At 41.3% G+C, this 24,008-nt stretch overlaps 1 protein-coding gene across 6 annotated transcripts in view; it reads right to left on the reverse strand.

Annotated features, from left to right (window-relative positions):
- The window catches only part of NHSL1 (NHS like 1), a gene marked incomplete at its 5' end in the record, with an annotated part of 177,927 nt that overhangs the window by 97,244 nt on the left and 56,675 nt on the right, over positions 1-24,008 (reverse strand). For 2 of the 6 annotated variants that reach the window (XM_083856991.1, XM_083856990.1), the window contains one exon: positions 5,440-5,787. The exons of the other annotated variants lie outside the window; for them this stretch is intronic. In XM_083856991.1, the coding sequence (XP_083713117.1) occupies positions 5,440-5,644 (205 nt within the window). Of the gene's footprint in view, positions 1-5,439; positions 5,788-24,008 lie in introns of those variants that run through there. 6 annotated transcript variants of the gene reach the window in all.

Here is a 24,008-nt window from a genome sequence, read left to right on the forward strand (position 1 = left end):
AGAAAAACAAATTCTTGTTTTTAAAATTAAAGGTATTTTGCACTATCAAAATAGCAAAGAACTGGAATTTGGCAAGGTTTTTATAGAATAAATAACCATGATGTCTGGATCCATGTTTTTTTGATAAAGCAGAAGTAGAGGTGTGGGTTTAAACAAGTGGTTCTGTGATATCAACATTTCTTACTTAAACTTGTTTCTGTAGGTTACAAATTTTTGCTTAGCAAACCCATTTTCAGATTCCCATCTGTGGCAATATTTGCCAGAAGACATAGGGAAGACAGCCAAGTTTTTATTAAATATTTCTTTATGTACAAGCACACAAAAGTTGGTACTTCAAGTTATAGTTAAATGCTAGACTACTGACTGCCCCCAGCTGTTTTACCAGCCTGAAAACTTTTGCCATTATATATCATGAAAGTTTTACAGAATCCTCTGCTGTGCCATGATAAAAATACGCTAAGACAAATAGTACATACATTACATACATCAGTAATTGAAGTAGTACCTCTGCTCCCAGCTGCGTTTCCATAAAAGCACAACATCCAACAGTCCAACCACAAAAATTTAATATAAACTTGACCAATTGTTACAAATGCATAGAACTAAATCCAATTTTATATTTGCACACAGAACCTACAACATGTAAAAAGTAGAAGACAGAAAATTTGCTTTTGTATCAAATATCTCATTATTTTTTCCTTTTAAAATTGAGATTTGCATATGTATGCTTATACTTACTAAATAAACATTAATTTCTTTTTTAAAATACCAAAAAAAAAAAAATTCCCCCGAAAACTTACAAAACAAAATCAAACAAAAACCACATACCAAACAAACAAACAAACAAACAAACAAAAAAAAAAAAGCCTTTCACAAAAAGGTATATAAAGCATGTAATATTTGTTTTGGACTTATTCCAGTCTCTTACACAAATGCTTTTTGAGGTTTCCATAAATGATTATTTATGGACTTGCCCAAAGCTTCAAGAATCCTTTTCACAGACACACACACCCCAACACTACAATTCATCCCATGTTATGGCTTCTACAAATGCTAACAGCTCTCTTTGGGTTTATGGGCCTTTATCCATGTAGTAACTGACATGACTTTTCCCCCCTTTGACCACAAGATCTTGTCCAAAAACATACAGGAATAAAAGCCAAATAAAATGATTTTATATTGGAATAGCAACAAGAAGTCTGGATTTGGTAATCTTGCTTATGGAAACTTAACAGCTACTGGTACTCTTACACCTCATTACTAAAAAAGCGTGATTACTTGTCTGTTCCTGAAACCCCCTTGTAAACTATATTCATTACTTTAAAACCTAGAATTTAAAAATTATTTGGACCAAAGACTGGGGTGATGCTCTGGTGCTGCAGTTAGGTGAGATCAGAGTTGCCTATCTCTACCCTGAGTTTCTACAGGAAACACTGAAAATACAAGCTCTAAAACCCAAAGTCTTGAGTCTCAAGTGTGCCTCTGGAACGTGAAGAAAAATGCACATGATAGTATTAAACTTACCTGATGCACATTTAACCAACCACAGGTAGTACAGGCATAACTAAAGGGCATCATTTTTACCAACATAATAAGGCAGCACCAGTGCTACTACTGTGACAAGTCAGTAATTGTTCAGTTTATGGAAATCTGACCCCTTGGTAAGTGCAATGTTCTCAGACCAGGATAAGTCATTAGGAAGTGAACTGACAGCTTTGGTCAGAGTTGTCATCAGGATGTTAGTAATGCTTCCATCAGACACACTGCAAGGACACAAAAGGCTCAGCCCACAAGGAGTTATTTATGAATTTAAATTACTTTTAGCATTAAAACAAATTTTCACATTTAGATTGGTTTTGCAAGGGAAAAAATGGGCATTTCACACGCTTTGTTATTAAAGACTGAGACTTGGCCAGCTAACAGCAGAAAGCCAGTGGCTGCCACCTTCTGAGCTAGGTTTAATCAGTCATTAAAACGTAGCAGTTACCTGAGAAACAAGGCTTCTCTAATGACTCTAAATAAGCTTTCCAGGTAATATAACCTGCAGTAAAAAGCAGCCAAGACTTTTAACTTTCGTGATGCAGAAAGACTGGAAAGCAACCAAGTGAAAGGGAGGGAGTGGGTAAATTATCAGAGCCATAAACAGGGGAGAGCTTGGAAAATGTCATTGTGTAAGAGCTCCTTCTGTGCATTGTCACCTGTGGTCAGACCTGACTGCTAGTTGTGCTTCTGCAGCACCTGGCCAGAAAAGCTCAGTTAAGATATTCTAATGCTGCCGTGTGACTCATTTCCTTTTTAAAAAAATTAAAGTAAATATGGTGAAACCTGTGCCATGAACTAACTCATGTGTTATCTCTATTCAAAGTTACTTGCCATGTCGTACTTGTGATAAACAGCACAGGCACACACGAACCACTGTCCCATTCTTCCACCCATCAGAAACCCTTTGCAATACACCCAAGCACTTTCATTTCATAAAATACTCCTCTCAGTCTTTTTCCAATAAAGTGGTTTCTAAATGAAAAAAAAAAAAAAATGCTCCAAGCTTCAGTCTGAAAATATGGGCTACCCCAGAAAGTAAAATGTCTAAACTAAAAAATCTGATTAAAGAAGAAGAAATATGTGTTACAGTGTGCCCTCATTTCAAAGGGCCTCCAACTGACTGAGGAGGAAGAGGCCTGAGCAAGAAATGCTTCAAAAAACAAACCTTTATTTTACTGTCAATTTTTACCATCTCTTCTTCTAAGAGCTCTATTAAATGTGAAGTCTGATTGGTGCTACCAGCTCCAAAACAATCTGCATTACTGTGTACACTTTAAAAAGAAGGAAGAAGCAGCAGCCCTTGACTTTCACATACACAGGGATCAGCCACACAGGACATCAGGGTGTGCCCCAGGTTTGCAGTTACCATTTACTTTTGTTCCTCTGCTCATTTCAAACTGACAAATCCAACCAATCTCTGTGCTCGCTACTGTGTGCAGGCTCCTGTTTGCAGCCAAGGCAGATTAGCCACTTTGCTGGTGAAATACCACGCAACACATGCTGCCTTGTGCCTGTCACCCAGCAGCCTCGTGGGAATGCAATCTGAGCCTGGAGGAGCAACGGAGCGGCAAAAGAAGAGGTTTAAAAAGACAGGAAGAAAAACAGCTCAGAAAGAAAAACAATTCCTTCATTTCCAGCTTCTGTTATTAACACTCCTGCCTTTACATGTACAGTTAGGAGAAGGAGAGCCTATGATTTGTCAGACTTAGTTTTTTTCACCAATTTACCTGAACAAGAACTGGAAGGAAAACTATTCTGATAGCTGAAAAACTATTAAAATTTTGTGTAGCTTAAAATAGCCTGGTTTTCTATATAACACTTACTAAGTCTGCTGTGCAGTCCATTTCTTTCTAGTTTGTGTTAATTTAGTGATATGGTTAATTTGAGCACCAAAGACAATACTGTCCTGAGCCCTGAGCTTTACAAAGGCTGGCAAGCAGTAATTCAACAGAGCAATGGAGCAAATTAATTTGAGAACACAAGTGGCCATTTATCACACACGTTTTGCCTTTGAGCACAAACCTAAGGTGATCACTCTGCCAGGTATGGATTCTCAAACTCTTCCAACACCCTGCAAGCCTGACTCGCAGCCCAGGGTAAAAGACTTGCAGCTGTGACAAGTTTCTCCTGTCCAAATATATAACCCCACACTCCCTTCAGCCCTGGCAATCCCTGTCAGTCTGGCAGAGGATCCTGGTCAGACAGAAATGCACAGTTAGATTTATGACCCAGGCAGATTTTACAAGTTGAGTCAAATTGTTCCCGGCAAAGAGGAAATAAACCCTGCATAATCTACACCTCCCTACACCTTCCCTTCAGAAATAACATATTGTCATCTCCTCAATAGGCAGGCAGGGAGGCTTTCATAGCTTGCTGCCCAATTACAGGAGGAATTCTGCCCTCCCCCTCCAGCCTGTACAATGGGTTCTTTATGTAAATCACTCAGAAAAAATTAATACACCATTAATCCATAAGTAAAGCTTCCTTTCCCATCTCTGCCCTGTGGTGTGAGCACAGGCTAAGGAAGGCAGCATGAGAAGCTTAATGGAAGTCACATAGAATCCAGCAGAAGAACCCGATGGTTCTTCTGATCCCTGCAAGATCCCGTCCCGTAGGCATTAGAAGGTGATCTGGCATTACTGTACAGTATCAATATACCAACAGTCAAAAGTAAAAATTACTGGTTGTAAATACAAACTCCCTTTTTTAAAGTTTTTCAGCAGCGAAGTAGGTTAATAAACAATCTTCAAAGCACAGATTAAAGTTGTGTCCTAGCGTGCAAGGAGCAAAAGCACAAGCATATACATCCTGTGTTAGTGTTCCTGCATACAAAGCATTTACTAAAGCCACAACCTGTTTTGACACGGAAGTGAAATTCTGGTCCAATAGCTATTAACTGCTCCCAAAAAATGCAAAGAAATAAAAGGCCCTTTGAAGATCAAATGCCCTTGGAGAGCCTGCCTGCTCTTACAAAAGTGACCTTACAGCAAAACTGAGTCAACCTTACACTTTCTATTAATAAACTACTGCTCTGGCAGCACTAGAGAAGTTACAACTAAATCACTCACTTTACTGAGTATTTTCAACCTTGCGTGCACACACAGTGCACTGCCTGCCAGCCAGCTACTGGCAACTGCAGCTCACCAACTCACAGCAGCAATCCTCTGAAATTTGTTTTGATTTATGACAAATGAGAGGTAATTGGTTATTCAGTGACCTGACAAACTTCATTCAAAAACAGACCACAAAAAAATAAAAGTACTTTTCAGGAGTCTCATATAAAATATACCCCAGGTCCAAACATTTCAAGGGTTCAGTCAGAGCTGCTTCTCTCATATCCCAGATGTCCTTTCTCTCTGTGGAGCAATTCCCATCACTTCACTTTCTCATCATCTCTTTTATTTTGCATCTGGGACCTCTTCTCAGTCTGCCCTCATAAAACAAAATACACTTAAAATTTTTCCCAGCAGGACCATGAGGCAGTCATCCAAGAAAAGCCACCCAGTCATTTAGAAGTGGAGTCTTACACGGCTTTTTGGTTCCACATTTTGAAGAGAGATTCTTGCAGCACCTGCCCAAACACTCTGGCACCAATGACTACCGGCTACAAGAATCATAAACAAAACTTACCTATATCCCACACAATCCGTACCTAGATTAGGAAATTAAAGGGTTTTCCTATTAATCACTATAAGCTTTCACAGTTTTACCCCCCCAAAAAAGCTTGGCAAGGCAATGCTGCACCTCGGCTTTTGTGCTGCCTTCCTCCTCCTCCTCCTCCTCCATCCCCAGCTGCGGCTCCTGGCCCCAGTGGGACCCGAGCAGCAGGACAGAGCAGCAGGGAGCAGGGCTGGCACTCCAGCAGCAATCGCAAGGGTTAAAGAGAAAGCGAGTCACCTTTTCTCTGCGGGCTCCGGTAGGTCCAGTTCTCGTCATCCTGGTCCACCTGCTGCACGCACATGGAGGAGAGCTCCCCATCGCTGCGGAACAGCCTCTTTGTCTGCCTTGACAGGGACGAGAAATTTATCCAGCTGACAGCACGCGAGAGGGAGCCTGGGTTTTGTTTGAGTTTGAAAGATCTGGAAACACACTCCTTTTTCATCTTCTTTCGAGCCAGCCGCTGGCGTCGGGTTCCAAAGAGACCTCTCTGAAATCGCCCCTGTCCCCTTTCCCAGCGGCTTTCCTGGGAGGCTGAACAAACTCAACCCGACTTCAGTCCAGGTTTCTCCTGGCTGCCTTTAAGCCAGTGTGGAGGCAGGTGGCTGTGCCAGCGTAGCTCCCCTGAAGCCGCTTTGGTACAGCACTTAGGGAGCTGCCAAAGAAAACAAAGGGGAGAAAAGCAGCAGAAAGTGGCACCTTGCAGCAGCTCAGCGGAGCATGGAAGGGCTGAGCAGGGGACAGCACTGAGGAAAGTGTTTTCCCCATTCTCCACTCAACAGCAGGAACTGTGGCTCCGCTCTTCTCCCTGGCATCGCTGCCCAGGAGCGCTCAGGCAATTCAGTCCTCTCTTCTGGCTCATCAAAAGCACCCCCGAGGAGGGAAGAGCAGGCGGAGATCACGCCCTGGCATGGCACAGCTCAGGAGGGACAATAAAGCCACCACACTTCTGCCACCTCATTCCGGCTTCCCTGCTCTGCCTTAGAGAAAAGCCTGGGGAAGGAGCTCCAGGAAGGCTCTTCTAACAATAAAACCGACTGCGTGGCTATCGCTTAGGATTAGAGTGAAATATGATAGGCTCGCTCTCCTAAAAGCAAAACTCCTCCTTTCCTCAGCCAGCTCAGTGGCAGCACAAACTTCTGAACTCTGCCTGCAGAAATAGGAAAGCACTTGTGCACCTCTGCGGACTTGGAAAGGGGGAAAATAAAATCCTGGAGCTTTTCCACACCAAAAGCATCCCGAAGAGTGTGGTGAAAACATTAGTGCCCCCCTAACTGGTGGTACATTTGAAGAGAAACTAAGCAAAAGTGCACAGACATAAACAAATTCTGAGCAGATATTTAGTGATCCTGCTCTCACTGGGGTCACTGCAGCTCATAAAACAGGTTTCACTCCCAGCTGTTACATTCTGCTGCCTTCTCTTTAAGCTAGCAGCTAGGAAACGCACTCCACAGTGTGGAAGTTTTAAAAAGCCAGGCACTACTGAAAGCTGCAGTGCTCGCCCTGCATGCCAACACCAACGCTGCTCCCAGGAGGGAATAAGCCTGCAAAGATGGAGAGGCAAAGGGAGCATTTTAAAGCAGTCAGGAGCTGGTTAGACCTAGGCACCCCAATAGTCATGGGGTTTGCTGGAATTGGTCACCAAGATAAAAGTTGACCAAAAAAAAAAAAAAAAAAAAAAAACCCTCTCACAAGTTTCTATCTTGCAGGAAGAAAAAAAAAAATTAAAAAAAAAAAAAAAAAATACCCAACAACTTGAATGTGTGAGATAGCCAGTAAGATCAGCTCAGGGAATCCTCAAGGAGATGGTGGTAGCGAGGAATCCGGGGTGGTGGGGGGGAGAGAAAAATAACACAAAAACATACCCTTTATCTGAAGAACAAACATTAATCTCTTAACAGCCTAACGGCTGCAGATGATGTTATCAAAAGGACAAGGATCTAAGAAAACAAGGGCTCAGTGTTCGGCTCCCAAGCTGCCGGTCAGATCTACACTATTGCAGAACACGCCCCAACCCCTTGGCAGATGCTACCGCAGCCCTCTGGATTCTGTTGCACACCCTCTTCAAAACCATTAAAAACAAAGGCTCTGGCTTTTTCTGAAACTTATGGCTCTCTGACTCATAATAAGAGGATAAGGTTTAACCCACTGACTGGGAGGCAAAAAGCTAAGTACTGTATCAGATTACCCTATGAATCAACCAGGCACACCAAAGTGACCTTTGGCTCCCTCTAACACAGCACAATGGGTTGGCCAACTGTCTTCTGTAAATAATTTAATAGGCTGCATTTAAACTGACCTCACTCCAACGAGGTAATGCATATGTACACACACAGGTCTCCCACCACTTCCCAAAGTCAGTGGTGCTGTAGTGGGAGGGGGCTGCAAAGGGTGCACACTTGAGGGTGTGCTGAGTGAGGGGGAGTGGGAGCTAATCACTGCTAACACTCGCTTTTCTCACTGTGTCATCAAGTCCTTCTAGTTTGGAGGTTTTTGTCTTTGTTAACAGACACCACTCCCCATCCTTGATGAGACAAGAGACCTGTGTAGGGTTGGGAGGTTTCCTTTGTTTTGCTTCCTTTTGCTTACAAGAAGACTTGAGAATGTGGAGTGAGATACCCCTAGAGACCCAAGCACTGAAATATCCATTTTGGAGCAGCTCATGTACAAATAGGCAGGATTTAATATAAAAATAAAAGACCACGCTTAAAGTCAACTTAGTTCTTTTGACAAAGAGCAAACATTTGGAATTGGCAGTACTGAAAAGTACAGAGAAAGAGAACTGTAAACTACCACAGCTATTACTGGCTAAATTATACAGAGCCAGATGTATAAAAACCCTGGTAGGAACCGCAGAATCAGAGTCATCTCCTCTCCACTGTACTAGTTAGAAACGGAAGATCAGAGGAACCAACAGGAAGGAAACCCTTTCAGGTTAACCCAAAGTGCCAGGGTAAATCCCAGAGGCCTGCCCGGAGACTAGGCAGCAATTTAATTTCAGGAATTTTCCCGACCTGTGTGTACCTCTGCCTTTTTTCACAGTGTGCTGAGTCACAGCTTAGTGATGCAAGGGCAAAAACGCCGTGACTGACCATAACATTTGCATTGTTACTGTAAACAGAGTCGTGCAATGCTTTGCTCAGAGTTTGGTACCATTCGATTTCATTGCAGGGAAAGATCCATTGCTATATACACTTCAACACTGTCACTACCACAGAATGCTTCTTACTTCTAGGTGACAAGCTTAATATCAGCATACATTGTTATACATGTGGATCAAAAATAAATCTCCCAAGATCAAGAGAAAACAGCAATTACCATTTGAAAAACAATACACGTTGAGTAACTGTTACATTAAGTTAAGGCATTCTTTAATCACTAGCCGAATACAAGGCCACGGAGTTAGAAATTTTAGCACCTGAAACACTGTAGAGGCTTAAATTTAATTATGTAAAACACTCTACAAAGCCATATAGAATAAACAGGGTACACTTCTAATAAGCTAAGCTGATTTTCCAACATGACTATTTTCTCCCTTATGAAGACATCATACAAGTATATAGGCACATATACTATAAATAATATTTTCCAGGTTATGTATGTAAAGATTAAGGCATTATTTTTGCTACATTTTTAATACAAATCCATCTCAGTAAAAAACATGAAGGAATCACAGAAGTAGAAAGCTAAACTGGTTCCTTCCCCTTTATTTATTTATTTAAGAGGCGAACAAGACCAAGTAAGCATAGTCTCACATACCATCAGGATTTTTACCATGTATCACAACCTGATTGTCTAAGAATTCCCTAAAAGTTGTTAAGCAAACACACATACATGGTTACAGCCACTGTGTTCTCCTAAGGCCAGAAAAAAAAACAAAGGGGGAAAAAAAAGTTTCACAGAGAAGGTTTTGGGTCAATGAAAAAAAAAAAAATCAAAAAAGCAGAAAGACAAAAATCCCAAAACGTTGCAGACATGCTCCATTTTTGGCTTTTGGCACAATCCACGTGTGAATTTAATTCCTGCATTTCCTAGTCTATCATTTCTCATGACTCAACGAGACAAAGAACATGGATGATTGGCAATTACAGCTTGCTGGGATAGCTCATGCTCCATCAGCTGAGAAGACACCTCTCTCAGACTTCCTGGGTGTTTTCCTCCAGGTGGTAACAACTCATCATCAGCCAGTCATAAAGCCATTTGGATTAAGCGCCGGCGAAAGCCCATTGAAAACACCTTCCCTGCAGTCTCATCCCTCCTTACAAAGCTCTGGCTGCAGCCAGCGAGAGGAGAGGGGTGTTCCAGCAGCCCTGAGAACTCCTCCATCCCAGGAACTGCCCCATCACCTGATCTGCTACATATGGTTACTTCCCCGGTGCACTCATCCTCTCCAGGCAGATGTGTAGGAATTTCAGTCAGTTTTGAAACCTCGTCAACCTGACCCCCTCAGATGTCTTTATCTACACCGTGCCTGTTCTTTTACAGGGACCCTACAAAATGCTCACATAGCAAACCCACAAGGTAATCCATATTCCTGAGGGATTATTTACAGCAAAGCAGCCACAGAGAACATTTTGGTGGTATAAGTGAACCTCAAACTTCCAGTTAAGGTTGTGTCCCTTTTTATGTGCAGGGCACATAAGTGAGAAACTCTTTCCCTCCCAGTGTGAATGGACTTGCGAGGAGAAAAAAAAATAGTAAAGAAATAAAGGAACAAAAATGAAGTTACTTGCCCAAGATCACAGAAAGGATAAACAGCAAAGCTAAGAAAAGAAAATAGGTCTCCTGGCTCCCAGCCTTGCGACCTACTTAAGTAGGCCCTGTCTTACACAAAAGCAATGCCCATTAATTGTTCCTATCACAACCCTTACAGAGCCTTTGAGTGCCCTAATTACAAAGAAAAACTTCCTTTCTGTTTTCACCCTTTTGGTTTGGATTTTTTTTTTCCAATTTAAAAACACACCATACCAAAACTAAAGGTGGAGGGAATTTTATACTGTAGGACTGCTTCCAAGCAGCCCATCTGCATTTCCAACTTTATTAGGTCCACGAGGAAAAAAAAAAAAAAAAATCAGACTGCAGACAACTATTTTATCCTACAAAGGAAAAAACAGCTTTTGGACAGGTCTGTACGATGCACTTGCCACCAGCCTCTCTTCCTCCTTTCAGCTTTTGTGTCCCAGAAGGATTCACTGCATCAGGGCAGTATTTTCTCTGATTCAACAGCTGCACTTGCTTTGATAGGGAAATTCTGTAAAAACAGGGGTACAGTTTCTATAAAATGCTGGGCTAACCTGGATCTGATTCTCCCCTCAAGAGCAGCTGTATGTAGGGATAATGATGGCTCTTACTGAGAGAGAAATGGTGCAAGGAACACAAAGAGTACAAGCTGGTTGTTAGCCAAAAAGATATTTGTAAGAGGGGCAGAACCAATGCCAGAATTGCCCAGAAAAAAAAAAAAAGTTTTTCTCTAAAATACTTTGATGCCAAAAGAGCAGGCAAGTTAACTGCACACAGACACCCACTGGCCTCAGAGGTATACAAATGTATTCACAAGCTCTTGGCTTTCTTCATCAGCGTAATTCCAGAACTGATGCAAACCTCAAATTTCATAGAAAACTGATGGCAGGAGCACTTTCAAGTACTGAGCTTTGCTAAGTAAGAGTATGATGGATAGCCCTAAGGCATTTAAACGACCTGCAGGTGTGACACCTGGGGACATGGTTCAGTGGTGGATGTGGCAGTGCTGGGTAACAGCTGAACTCGATGATCTTAGAGCTCCTCTCTAATTAAATGATTCTATGATACTCTGAGGGATACAGGAGGAAAGGGCTTGAGCCGCATTAAGTTTCAGCTTTGCCTACACAGGGACGAGCTTTTCCTCGGTGAGGTCTGATGCTGTCGTGCCAGGTAAAGGGACGAGTATCAGCGCTTTGGTGACTCCGGGCAGTGTGCAGATATTGGGGCACTGCACGGGCAGCCCCTCCAGGCCAGCAGCGCAGCCCGGGACAGGGACAGGGACAGGGAGCCCGGGCGGGAGGAGGGCAGCACTGCCGGCAGGGGGCAGCCGGGATCCAGCCGGGATCCAGCCGGGATGCAGGATCCGCGCTCCCGCCTCCCCAGGGACCGCAGCAGCGACAGGTTACGGTGACACACGGTAGCGACTTGTCTTCCAGCAGTTTGCCTGTATAAGCTGTTACTATCTCTGCTTGAAACGTAATTAACAACTTTAGTGGTTTTTCATTCGGGCATGACAACTCACTAATTAAGACAGCTCTGCTAAAAGCTCCCTCCTAACTGGAGTCACCGCCTCGGTTCCTGCACACCTTCTCTCTCCCAGGCTGTGAGGCTCTCGCTTTCGTAACACAAAATGTTTTTTAAAATCCCCTAACCATAGGGTCACCTCCTTTCCAAAGCTGAGCTTGGCCAGGGCACTGCTCTGCTCACAACTGTTGGCCAACACTTCCCAAGTGCCGACAGGCTGGGAAGATTAACTATCTAAGTATGGAATTCTTGCGGACAGACTAAGTTTTCTGTCCGAAGAGAAGATTGCAGCTTTTTTTCCCCCCAGGCATTCATCTGTTGGCTGAATCACCATAAGTCATCAGCAGCAGCTCTGATCAACGTGGGGAGTCACGTACAGAGCCTGGGAGAGAAGCTGGAGAGGTGCCCCAGCAGCATCCAGTGATAAAAATAAAAACATTCCAAATTTCATTTTTATCATCCAGCACCTCGGCCTCCTCTGCCACACTGCCCTGAGCCTCACTCCAGCCCGCTGGCACAGCCCGCACCAAGGATGCTCTCAATGGAACCAGCCCGTGTCTCAGGGGCAACCCCAACCTCCCAGAAAAGCTGTGTGCTTCTCTAGTATCCACAGGTGCTCATCTTTTCTCTGGAACACTGCAATGAACACGAGTCTATAAACTCAACTTGCACTGCTTTAATCTAAACTGTAAGATCAGTTTAGTCTCTCCTACTGCTCTACTCAGCATATGCTGTGTTCATACTAAGAAGAGGCTTAAAACACTTTTAATACCTGGCTGCACAGAAACTTTGCAACACGCCAGTTACATTAGAAATTTAGAAATGGGAGACTTTGGTGAAGCACAAGAAACTTCTACTGAATCATCCAAGTTTTCTGTGGAAATGCTGACGGCTGTATTGAAAGTAACTGGAGGCTAGTTAAAAACAAACTGTATTAAAAAATTCGTTAACATGTAATTGAAGATCGTTCTGCCAGCAGGGAAGTACCCTAAGACAACTAAATAATTGTGTGTTTCCCACTTCTCTGATTAAGAGGATACCAGGGAAACTGCAGAAGGGATAAGGCTGTTTGCTTTGAGGTGGAAGCCCTCTGCTGGTTAACATAAACTAATTAGCGTACTAATCTAAATGTTTTTGTAGATAAGAGAACCACAAAGAACAAGAAAGGAGACAGTAGTAGCTAAAGAAAAAGCAAAGAACCATCAGCATCTCAGAAATTCTTATTCTTCATCTTCTTTACTTTTTCCTGTTTGCATTTATATACCCTTTGAATGACAAAATATTCATTTTGATAAACCTTATGAGGTATTTGCAATGAGAAAATGCTAAAAATGAACTCTGTGAGACACTTGGGCAAGACCTGACCATTCAAACACTGAAAACACAGTTCATATGACTTATAAACAGGTCACACTGTTTAACACATAAACCACAGGAAACTAGTTCTTCCTATAGATATAAATGCTGTTTGTGCACATCTTTTTAAAATCTCAAGTGTGTCTTAAGTATTTTTAGAACACATTTCAAAATTATTTCACAGCCAAACCAGCAAAATTATTTACCTTACTGAAACTGTATGTAAGTCTCTTCTAGGAACCAATCTAAGCAAGTGCTGTTTTTGTCAACCATTCATAAATACAGAACTTCAGAGGACAGACACAGGGCTCACATTTGCATGCATGTGCACAGGTATAGGACTGCAGCAGTTTTTCTCCAGTTTATTGCTATGTTTATATGCCAGCTAAGCCTGGCACATGGTAAGTACAGAGGAGTGTGTTGCAACTCTGGACAAAATTTGTAAATGAAACTCAGCCCCACCACGCCTGGAAGAATGCTGTAATCTCCTCTCTTCTTAACAACAGCCCCTAGGTTAAAAGAAACTAATTTCTAGGTGGAGGATGAGCACAAGGAATGTTGCTGACACATAGAGGGTGAGGAGGAAAACACTGAATTTGTGTCTTAGTTACTGTCCTACATAGTTATATTTAATCCCAATTAAAATAGCTCTGTTAAAAGCTTGATGAAAATATAAGACAAAAAGAAACTTCTAAAATAATGAACATATGGCCTATGTATGTGCTCTCTCTGCATGGAGTGCCTGTGCATGTGCTCACTCCATATGTACACATCCACATATTCAGCAGGAGCACCGTGACCAACAAGCAAAATTTTCTCCCTCCCTGCAATTTTTCCTTCTGCTATATACCGGTCTGAAATGAACCTTCATTTTAATTTTTTTTTCAGTCTGAAACGCTTTAGTACTGTTCCCTACCCACGAAAGTTTATAGGCGGGAAAAAACTTGAGAATACAAATAAATAATATGCAGGGTCAATCCTGCAGAGCCTGTGGTCCCTCCCTAAATAAAACATTTGAGACACAGGAAGTGTTCACATTCATCAGCTGTGAAAATAAGGTGAGAACAGGAGGTAAAATTAAAGTCCAAGTCATCCTCAGCAGAAGAGAAGACAGGATAAATAAGGACATTCATGCTAGCAGCAGGAATAATCTGATGCTACCTCTCAACCACTGGCATGTGAAATAATCAGCCTCAACAAAACAGTTGCTTAGTCACAGTTAAAAACCCAAGAGTATCAATTCTTAAATCACAGCACAGAGAAACGAAATCAAGGCTTTTCAATCTTCTGTAATTTGCACCACATCATCTTGTTTGTGTATCTAAAGAAAGCTCATCTTCTGGCACTCACTGAAATACAGAGTGGGAGGGGTAGAAAGTGAAATAGAAATCACATACTATTGAAATTACAGGTGTAAAAAACGTTTGTTCATCAGATACTAATCTGTTGAGAGCCCAGTGGATGTCTCCCACAATAGTAACACCCCAAACCCACTTCTCCCAAGCAGGAGAGTTTAGAAAGCAGACTCACTGCCTCCTCACAGCCAATGCAAACCACTACTTCAGGTGGTTTCATCAGGGCAAAAAAGATTCACACCTTGATAAGTCATTGTTAAATGAAGTCATCCAGACATTTCACTATTAACCACTGGACTAAATTACAGGCTTAGTTTTCACCTAGTGCTTTTGCCTGCCCACAACACAATCTGCTTGGATTGCCTTGCCAGCCGGAAAGCAACTCTAAAGTACTCATCACCCAGGTTCTTCACGGCCTTCCTTTTCAGATGCTTGGAAACCAAGTAAGTATCAATCCTTCAGCCTGACTCCTATGGCCAATGCCAAAATATTGCTCCAATCTACACCATTGTTTTTCTTCTTATTTTGGCACAACTGGAAGCCCACATGCTAAATCCAGTATTTCATGAAGTCTTTTACCCTCCTCCTTGGCAGAAACAATGAACATGGCTAGAGCTGGATACCCAAGCTTCCATACTTACACAGAAAGAAGTAGAGCATTAGGAGAACATGCCCAAGTCCCAGGGCAGCACAGTACCACAGCAATAATATGTCTTTACATCTTTCAGAAGATGATTGGTGAGAAAAAGAAGGACTTCAAATGGAAGCAAATCGCTTTCTTACTATATTTTCTGTGTAAGTGAAGGCCACTAGACATATCAGGATATGTCAAATTAATTTAAATTAAACACCTTCCCCAAAAGAAAATATTCAACTCTTTATTGTAAAAGATAGATTTTTATTGTCATGAAATCAAAATGAAGATTTAACTACTGTGTTTTTCATGTAATTCTGCCTGTAAAGTCAAGCCACCTTCCCCAAGAAGAACACTACATCACTAAATGCAAATGGCAAACAAATTACATTGAGAAGTATGAGATACTTATTATTTCCCTTGCAGCTGACATTCCTTAAATAAAGAACATTACAGACATCTGGCAAATTGCCTGCAGTAGAAAGAGATGCCATTTAGATATTCCTAAAGAAATAAGAATACAGACACATAGGATTAGATACAAAATTAATTTATGCAGAAATACTTACTATCTGATCATGCACTCTATCCATCACATACCACATTCTTGTTGTGCAACCAAGTTTATTCACCATGGGGAATCCACAAAAAATGAGAATGCTTCATATATATTTATTCATCAAATAAAAATAACAGTGGTTTCTGGATGGGAACTACCACCTTCTTTTGATTCACATGCCTCCCATGTTACACCTGTTCTAAACTCATCAAGTTGATGAGATTATCAAGATTGCTTAGAGAGCCAATATTTCTCCGGAGTACTTTTTTTCCCCTGACATAGTGAAGTGGAAAATATGCTGGCTCTCTCAGCCAGTTTTGGCATAGAGATAATGCCATGCTCTGTGGTTAACTGCTAGCTCTTCTTCCTCCAAGGCACTGTGAATCATCTCTGCTTTCCACACTGGTATCTTCCAAACAATTCTGGGTAAAACTCTGCTAGTTCATTCTCACCAAAGACATTGTATGAGAGCACAATTACACAGAAAGAATCACATATTAAACAAGGGGTTTTTTTAAGCATTCCATTAAAAAATGTGCAAGGCAAATATTGCAGTAACTATTAATCAAGCCTAAAAATAATTTAAAACTAGCTTCATGAAAGATGCCTGGCCATTTCCTGGCATTTAAGGCTTTCCCCTTCAAGCACAAGCACAGTCACAACAGGATTTGCTACTCTCATCCAATGGCACCTTCTCCCAAGCTTAGACAAACAGATGTGAGGAGACGCTTTCAATCCCTACTTGCAGACAGTATTGTTTTTTCATTATGACAAAGCGTTGCTGAGCTTGGCAGTAGAAACCACCCACTTTCAGGAACTCCCAGTGTAGTTAATATTCCTCTGGTTAACAAAAGATGCTTTGGTCTGAGGCTGTTTCTACAGGCTGTTGCTACAGCACTGCACCCAACTGACCTTAATTTATGAAGGGCTCCTCTGGTTAGAGGATCCTGTTGCAAAATGCAACAGATTGACAGCTCTAAACATAACTCAGGAGGGAAATGAATAAATAAATAATATCACATACTGGCTAAAATACTTGGTACCTAACAGCAATGCTTAAAAGACATCTTAAAATCCAATTTGAATGCCAACTTAGTATCCTATGTGGTTTGCCTTAGAAGAAAAAAGTAGACACTTTTTAGACACTTAATAAAGAAGTTAAATCACTATGCAATTCCTTTATGACTCCAAAATTCTGGGTGCTCTAGGGGTCACTATGAACATCTGAAAGAAAAAAAACTCTTACAACATTCACCAGGAGAGTGCTTGCAGCCCACCCTCCTGGGTAGTCAAATGGTATATGCCCTGAGGTGAGGCCATGAGGAAGCACCTTTTCTCTTGCTCTCCAGTAAAACCAGGAAAGCCAGCTCCCATCCTTCCCAGCCCTCTGGGTGCACCTTAGCTGGGTTCATCCTGTGCATGCAATGCTGCTTCAGGCACTGCCCCGCTCACTGTGACATTGTAACCCTGGCCTCCCAGAAATGCTGGGATTTCATCTAAATCCCTGCAGCAAGCCAACTCACGGCCCCCAACCAGCTGTGTCAGCACAGGAGAGGACACTGGAACCTGAAGGAGAAGGGTGGACACGAGCACTGAAAGAACAGGAACTTCTTCTAGAGGAGGGTGCGGCAGGTTAAGCTGCTGTACTCCCAAGGCTACAACTGTCCAAGAGTTCTGCAAACTCTCCAGTTCTCTGGTGAACAAATTCAGGGTACTGGTAAGGAAAAAAAGGTGTGAGCATAGTATTTCCCTGGATGTCTATTCTAAGTTAAAAAAAAACCAAACCAAACAACCACATTGATTTTCAAACAGAACTCTTCTTTTGGGGAAAATCTGCTTGGAGTAGCATTTCTTGGGTGTGGGTTTTGTGTTTTGTTTGTTTGTTGTTTTTTTTTAAAGTGCTTTGTTTCCACTGTGTGTGGGAAAATGATGCCTGAAGTCTTTGGCAGTTTTCTACACAGGAAAAAAAAAAAACCTCCATAGGGGTGAGGTCAGGGTTGAGCAAAGAGAGCACTCAAAACATTCATGTGAACTACATCACCAAAACAGACTCAAAACACTTTATAAAAATGTGTGAAAAGTTCATTGAGATGGCAGAAAAGGAATATGGCATCCAGGATCTCCAGAATGTCATTACTGGATGCAGAATTTCTTTTTTTTAGGTTTGGCAATCAGTTTTGCTATGTTGGAAGTTCCTTCCTATGCTAAGAATTATATCCAAAAGCATCCCAGCAACCAGCCAAGACAGAGAGCAAAAGAGGGAAACATTATTTTGCTCTCCCTAGTTCAGGGAAGGATGAAGCCAAGGTAAATAACTTGAGAGCTGTCTTCCGAAGTAAACTATGCTTTTGGTTCATGAGTTATTTCTACATTGTCAGCCAACTATAAACATTACAATTTGTTAGCCTGTTGAAATTAAGTGGAAGTGTATTTCCACCTTAATTCAAGAGAAACTCGTTTCCCTTACAATTTTTTTTACTCCAGGCCTCCTTGACAATGCTGTTGCCTGCTACTTGGCTTTCAACACTTCTTTTGATTTTTCATGGAAACCCTTCAGCTTCAGACCATACTGTAGAAAGCCAGTACAAGACAGGGCAGAAATAGATTTGTGTGCTAGACTGGTAAGTCCAAAGAGAAAAAAACCAAGAAAACAGGTCAGTCATGTCAGTAAGGGCAGGACAGGCATCCCTGGCATTCCAGCCCTGATGGAAAAGAGATGTCACTGCCTTGCAGCTGAGGTGTGTGCACACAAGCTTACTCCTCAACCGAAGCACAGAACATGCACACGCCCCTTCTCGGAAAAACAGCTCAAGATGCATCCTAAAATACCCTCCCTGCCTCCAGCAGCAGGTCCACTGGGCAGACACTCATCCTTTAGGCACTACAAGCTAGTTTTAAGCTCAGAGAGGGCTGTTGCTTTGGCATGTCTTCACTAGAGGTTCATCTGCAGTTGTCCTACAGGTTCTGCCTGTAAAACTGGGTCTGCCATCTCCTTGCAGGGAGGCTGCCCCCCTCCTACCTTCCCTTCTCATCCCACAGCTTCTCATAATGACTGCTTTCTTCTCCAGTCACGGACACTCTTAGTCAGAGCCACAAACTGACACATGAGAAAATATCTTTAACTTCATCAAACATTCCCTCCAATATCACTCCCTCTCCTTACACAGCTTCCCAGGATAGCTCAAGTGGGAAACTACGCCAAGGAAGGCAAGATAGCACAGAGCAACCACAGAGCAGGCTCTGCATGCAGGGTGTGGGGGGAGGCAGCATCCATGTGAAACATTCCCTCAACGCCTTTCACAGCGCTGCCAATTTCTGCAAAATTCAGGGTGAATCATATTTGTGCTGCTTCTTCCCACATCCCAGTTCTTGGGAGTCACGTATCTGGGCAAGAGTCATGTCTTTTCTCTTCAAAGGAAAGTGAAAATTTCTAAATTTAATTTGAGGGCTGCAGAAATTCACACAACCTAAACATCATAAAAGTTCAAATCCCAAGAGGTATTTAAAACACTTTTTGTTTCCATATTTCACGATTTTTTGGGGGGTAAGCTTGAGATCGTAAGTGCTTTGCTTAAATCCATTTCTACAGGTGGGAAAATCTTAACCAGATGCAATGGAAGGAGTTAAGACTGCAGGAATGCAGCTAGAGCAGGATAAGGGACGCTTTTCTGGGGAGGGTGCTGAATGCTTGCATACAATAATTTTAACTCCTGTTGAGGTAATGACCCATCAGGGTGGAAGAAAGAAAAAATACAGGCTTTTCATTATTGGATAATTGGATGCACACCTTTAGTAGTGAAAGTAGTTTGTTAAGTAGTTAATTCATCTCCAAGTGGCGAGAACAAGCATACTAACAAAAATACTGCAAGATCCCAAGAGCTGAAAGAGAAGCAAAAACTGAAGCAGCAGCTGTATGAAAGTAACAAATCTTTCCATATGGCTGTAAAGGCTTTAGCCAGTACAAACCAGTAACATACACTTTTCCCAAAAAAAAAAAACATAGTCAAATCTTAGCACAAGTGGTTAAAATTATTTTGCTCAATAATTAAAGAAACTTAAAATCTTATCCTGCAATGCTTATTTTACTCAGAGTTTACTGAAAATCTGATCTCAGTTTTTAAAAAGTTTAATCATTGAGTACACTCAGATTTCATTCAGACTTAAAAAAAACCCTCAAAATTTAAAACACTCTCATTCTGTAAGAACAATTACATAGTTGGTTTTTTTTTTAAGCACAAAGTAAACAACATCTGAGATGACCAGAGTGGGACTGTCACTCTTGTGGGAGCAACTCCACCTCCCTCCCCTTCTTTACCAGCTCTGTAAATTCGCTTTCTCAATCACACTAAACTGGGTGTGTATAAAGACAAGCAGGCAGCTCTGGATGGATGCCTCCACCTAGCTATCAATTACTGTCACAAGATCTGTACTTCATCCATTTTTCTGCCTCTCCCATTTCATTTTTCCTGCCTCAGCAATGAATTTAGGAGAAAAACACAAGACTAAAAATTCAATCGCTGACACCTACTCAAGCCAATTAACCAATAAATGAGCTTGCCAGTTTTTATATTGCATGATGTGAAAGATTAAACTGTAAGGTTCTATTGAAAATTTTCCTATTCATATTTCCTTATTTTCTTCTAAGAGACAGGTTATTACTGAGTTCATAGATCAGCTTCCATAAAAAGCTACTTTGTTCTCAGAAAAAGCAAGAAGGGACTAAATTCAACATTTAACACTTTGCATCTAAAGATGACACATGGCTACAAATTTTGTCAAGTAACCTTTATTTACTATGCACTGACATTTTCTTTTGTCCTTTCTTAGAGGAAATTAAGCCGATATATTGAGGGGTGAGAAAGAGGCAGCATTAATGACAGACTATATTAATCAGGGTACACTGAAAAAAATTAATTGACATTTAATAAACTAAGCCATTAATTGATAGGTTTGCCTTGAAAACAAGAGGTATAGCCCAGGTAACTTTTCTCTTGTGATCCAATGAACAGACAGCTGGCAAGAGAGGAGTAGTGCAGAAGAGTCAGTTACTCAAAACAAACCATAATTCCTTTAAACCAAAATTATGCCTTGGAACTAGAACTCAAACATTTTTTGTTTAAAATTTTTTTTTTTTTTAAGTCACATTCTTACACCATGCAAAGGAGGATGGTGGTGAGAGTGCTGGACAACACAGGAGTCTGCTAACAAAGATTTGAGAAAAAGATAATCAGCAGAACAAGGGCTGGTGTTTCCATCAGAAGGATGAAGGTGATCCTCTGCCCACAGGAAAGATTATACTATTTGGGGACAGAAGAGTGAAGTACTTCCCTCACCCATGTGAGACATCTGATCTAAAGCTTCATTGCCTTCAAAGATTTTACAAGTGTGAGGCATTTGAACATGGGTTGGTTTTGTTTTGTAGGGTTTTTTTTGTGTTTTGGGTTTTTTGTTTTGGATTTCTTTTTTTTTTTTTTTTCCTGTTTTGGGTAGGGTTTTTGTTTGTTTTATTGTTGGTGAGGTGTTTTTGGGAACTCAGCATAGCCTTTATATGACATAAAATGAAAAACAACTTCTTCCATTTTATTGATCCCTTTCAGTGCTCTGAAAACCAAATCATGGCTAAAGAAGCACCAGCTATGCTCTACTGTCAGTATCTGATGGTCCACAGCTGAAGCAGTCTGCTACCATCTCCACTGTATCTATATTAGTGCTTAATTTCCTCTTTTCAATTTATAGCATTTCTGAATCATCAACACAAAAGACTAAAATAGGGTCTTAGTCTTGGGAATTGAGAAGTTCTCAGGAAACCTGGAGGCAATATTAGGGAACAGGAACTTTGGCAAACAAGAGAAAAGACATACAAGGAAAAATAAACTCCATTTAGTAGGATTATATAGTCAAACTGAAAAATGATTTTTTGATCTGATGTATAGCTTGCCGGCCCTTTGTTAAAGCAGACACACATATGTTGAATGTCTATTTAAAAGCAGAATACTTCACTAAAATATACTGAAGCCAAAAAAAAAAAATATTTGTAACTGAGACCATAAAAGGGAGAAACCTATGGAATGTGTTATGTTCATCTAGCAAAGCTGTTCCCTAGCAATCAGCAGTTTCAGGCAGCCTATATCAATCCTGCTCTTAGACACAATAGAGTCTAGTCTGAAATACATGTGTAAACTACGACAAACCATTAGAAAAATCTCCAGAGGTTTCTTTTTTTTTTTTTTTTTTTTTCAGATACCAGTGGCAGGAAATCCTGATGGCAAGAAACATCATGAGTTTAAAGGTGTGACTTTTTAGCAAGAGGATGGAATCAAAACACCTTCCTACACACTGCACTTTAAAAAAAGGAAGAAATTAAATAAAAGGAAAACATCGACAGAGGTCTTCATCATAGTGAAAAAATGTCTGGAAACAATTAGCAACTGAAAAATGGAAAAGGAAGAGTAATAAAAATTTAAAAAAACTAAAAACATTAAGTAGTAAAGTATTCAATTTTTATGACTAAAACATCCTAAAAATTACAGGCATGTAACTTAAAGTTCAATACATGCTTCCACAGAATTTAATGCAGTTCAAAATAAAACCAACCTCTTTAGCTATTGACATTCCGAGGCCATAAACCTACACAGCAAGTCATCAAAGCAAAACATCTGTGCACTGTCCACACATGCAGCGCGTGCTTATGAAACAGAAAAGAATGATGTCATTTCAGCCTGGTTTTTATTATATTCCATTTGCTAAATTCACAGCATTTTGGCCTCTCAGAAACAGCCCAATGTTGCTTTGCCAGCATTCGGGGCACATTTACAGTGAAAGACACTTGCAGTGCCCCGTGGTCCAAGGGGCTCCCTGTCACGAGCTAAGGAAGATGCTGCACAGTTTAATTTACCTGCCACAGCTGCCAACAAGCCCTTGACTATAAATGAACTTGAAGTGATACAGATTTTGTCAGCATTCCCCTTGTGCCACCAGTGCAGCCAGCAGCCTGCTCCCTGAGCACAGCTGGCCTCCAGAAAAAGTGCTCAAGTCCATGCAATGCAACACAAACACAATGCTAAAATCAAGTTTCTGGTGGAGATAAAATCTGCTCTCCAGCAGAGAGCCATTACAACCAAAGCTGAAATTCTCAGACATCTACTGTCCCCAAGGCTCACGTCTTGAACCAACTTGATGCAGCAAGGAGAGAAAAACATAACCAGGAGAAAATATCAGAGGCCAAACACATCATCGCTTTTCCAAGCCAAGTGCACTCTGTCCATCAGCCTTTGTCCTTCAACTTGTCCCCCTCAGAAACTTCACTTGCACCAGCCTCCTCACCACTGGTTCAAAAAGTCTCCCAAATGTGTTCATTTTACCACCTGCCAGTTGTTTCTTGAGATGAGCCATTCCCTCCATTCTCCCACCACTGTTCCCTGTCACCTGTTTCTCCTCCTGAAGATAATCACTCATGTTATCAACACATTTTCTACAGAGACCATAAGCAGGAAAATTACTGCAACCTGCAGAAGCACTAGAAAGCATGGCTAGGCTAACACAGCCCTGTGCTGCATGTTTCTTCCCCTTTGGGGGAAGCTAATGTAAATAAAATGAACAGATTTCTGGTACTAGGGCCTGGAATATGCCTAGAAAATGTCAACCAGACTGGCTGCTTTTCTTTAAATATACCATGCTAAAGAGAAAGACAGTGTTGTTGAGCAGAGCATATAGTTTTATAAACTTGGCAATTCATTTCTTGTTCTTACTGATTTGAGAAGGACTAGCACATTTTAATGAGGGCTTTGTAAATGTGGACCCTTGGTAGTTCTGTGGAAGGATACAGAGTACATGTGTTTCTCTCAGACCAGTTCCAGGAGATGGTGGAAAAGAGCCATACCCCTTGATTCAAATGAAGTCACTCCTGTGTCTCTTCCAAAAATTACAATAGCACCATGTACAAAACTCATCAGTAACTGGAGAATCTTGGACTTCATTATTTAAACTTGGATTTGATGCAATATAAGCGGTTTTTCAAAAACAACTTTTCACATAACGGCATTAATATAAACTCAATCATATGTTTTGGGTTTTTTTTTTTTACACATACCAACACTTTCTTGTAATACATTTGGACTGTGTAATATTGGCCTTACACACTGCATGTAAAAATAGTCTGTCCTCTTACCAAATAATGTGCTTGAGGAACTCCAGGGATTTTAAATCTGGACAGACTGTAATAGAAACACAGGATCTACTTGTGGACTCTGAATGGGAAGCAAGTACCTCTCTAAAGGGCTGTGGAGGCCAGCCTCCCCACAGGATGGTCCACTTGGCTGCCTCTCCAGCCAGAGTCACTGCAGGCAAACTGCCTTCTTTCCATCCCTGTCATCTCTTCTGGCCCTTACCTGGTCTGATATCAGTGTTACCAAGGCAGCAAATGCATACAGTACCTGGACAAACTGCACAAGAATCCTCTCAATCCACACATTCATCCAAACTTTCATGAGTGTTGTACTAGTCCTGAAAGGAACACAAATTTTTAAAATTCCCAAATGTATCAATTTCCTGCTTTAAAATAGTCTTTGCATATAAGGTGACCTAAGCCAGTAAAATCCACAGTCTAGTGCCTGAAAACATCCTGGCTGGAGAACTGAAAGAA

This window comes from Zosterops lateralis (genome assembly GCF_965231275.1).
Source record: "Zosterops lateralis genome assembly, chromosome: 3".
Classification (NCBI taxonomy): domain Eukaryota; kingdom Metazoa; phylum Chordata; class Aves; order Passeriformes; family Zosteropidae; genus Zosterops; species Zosterops lateralis.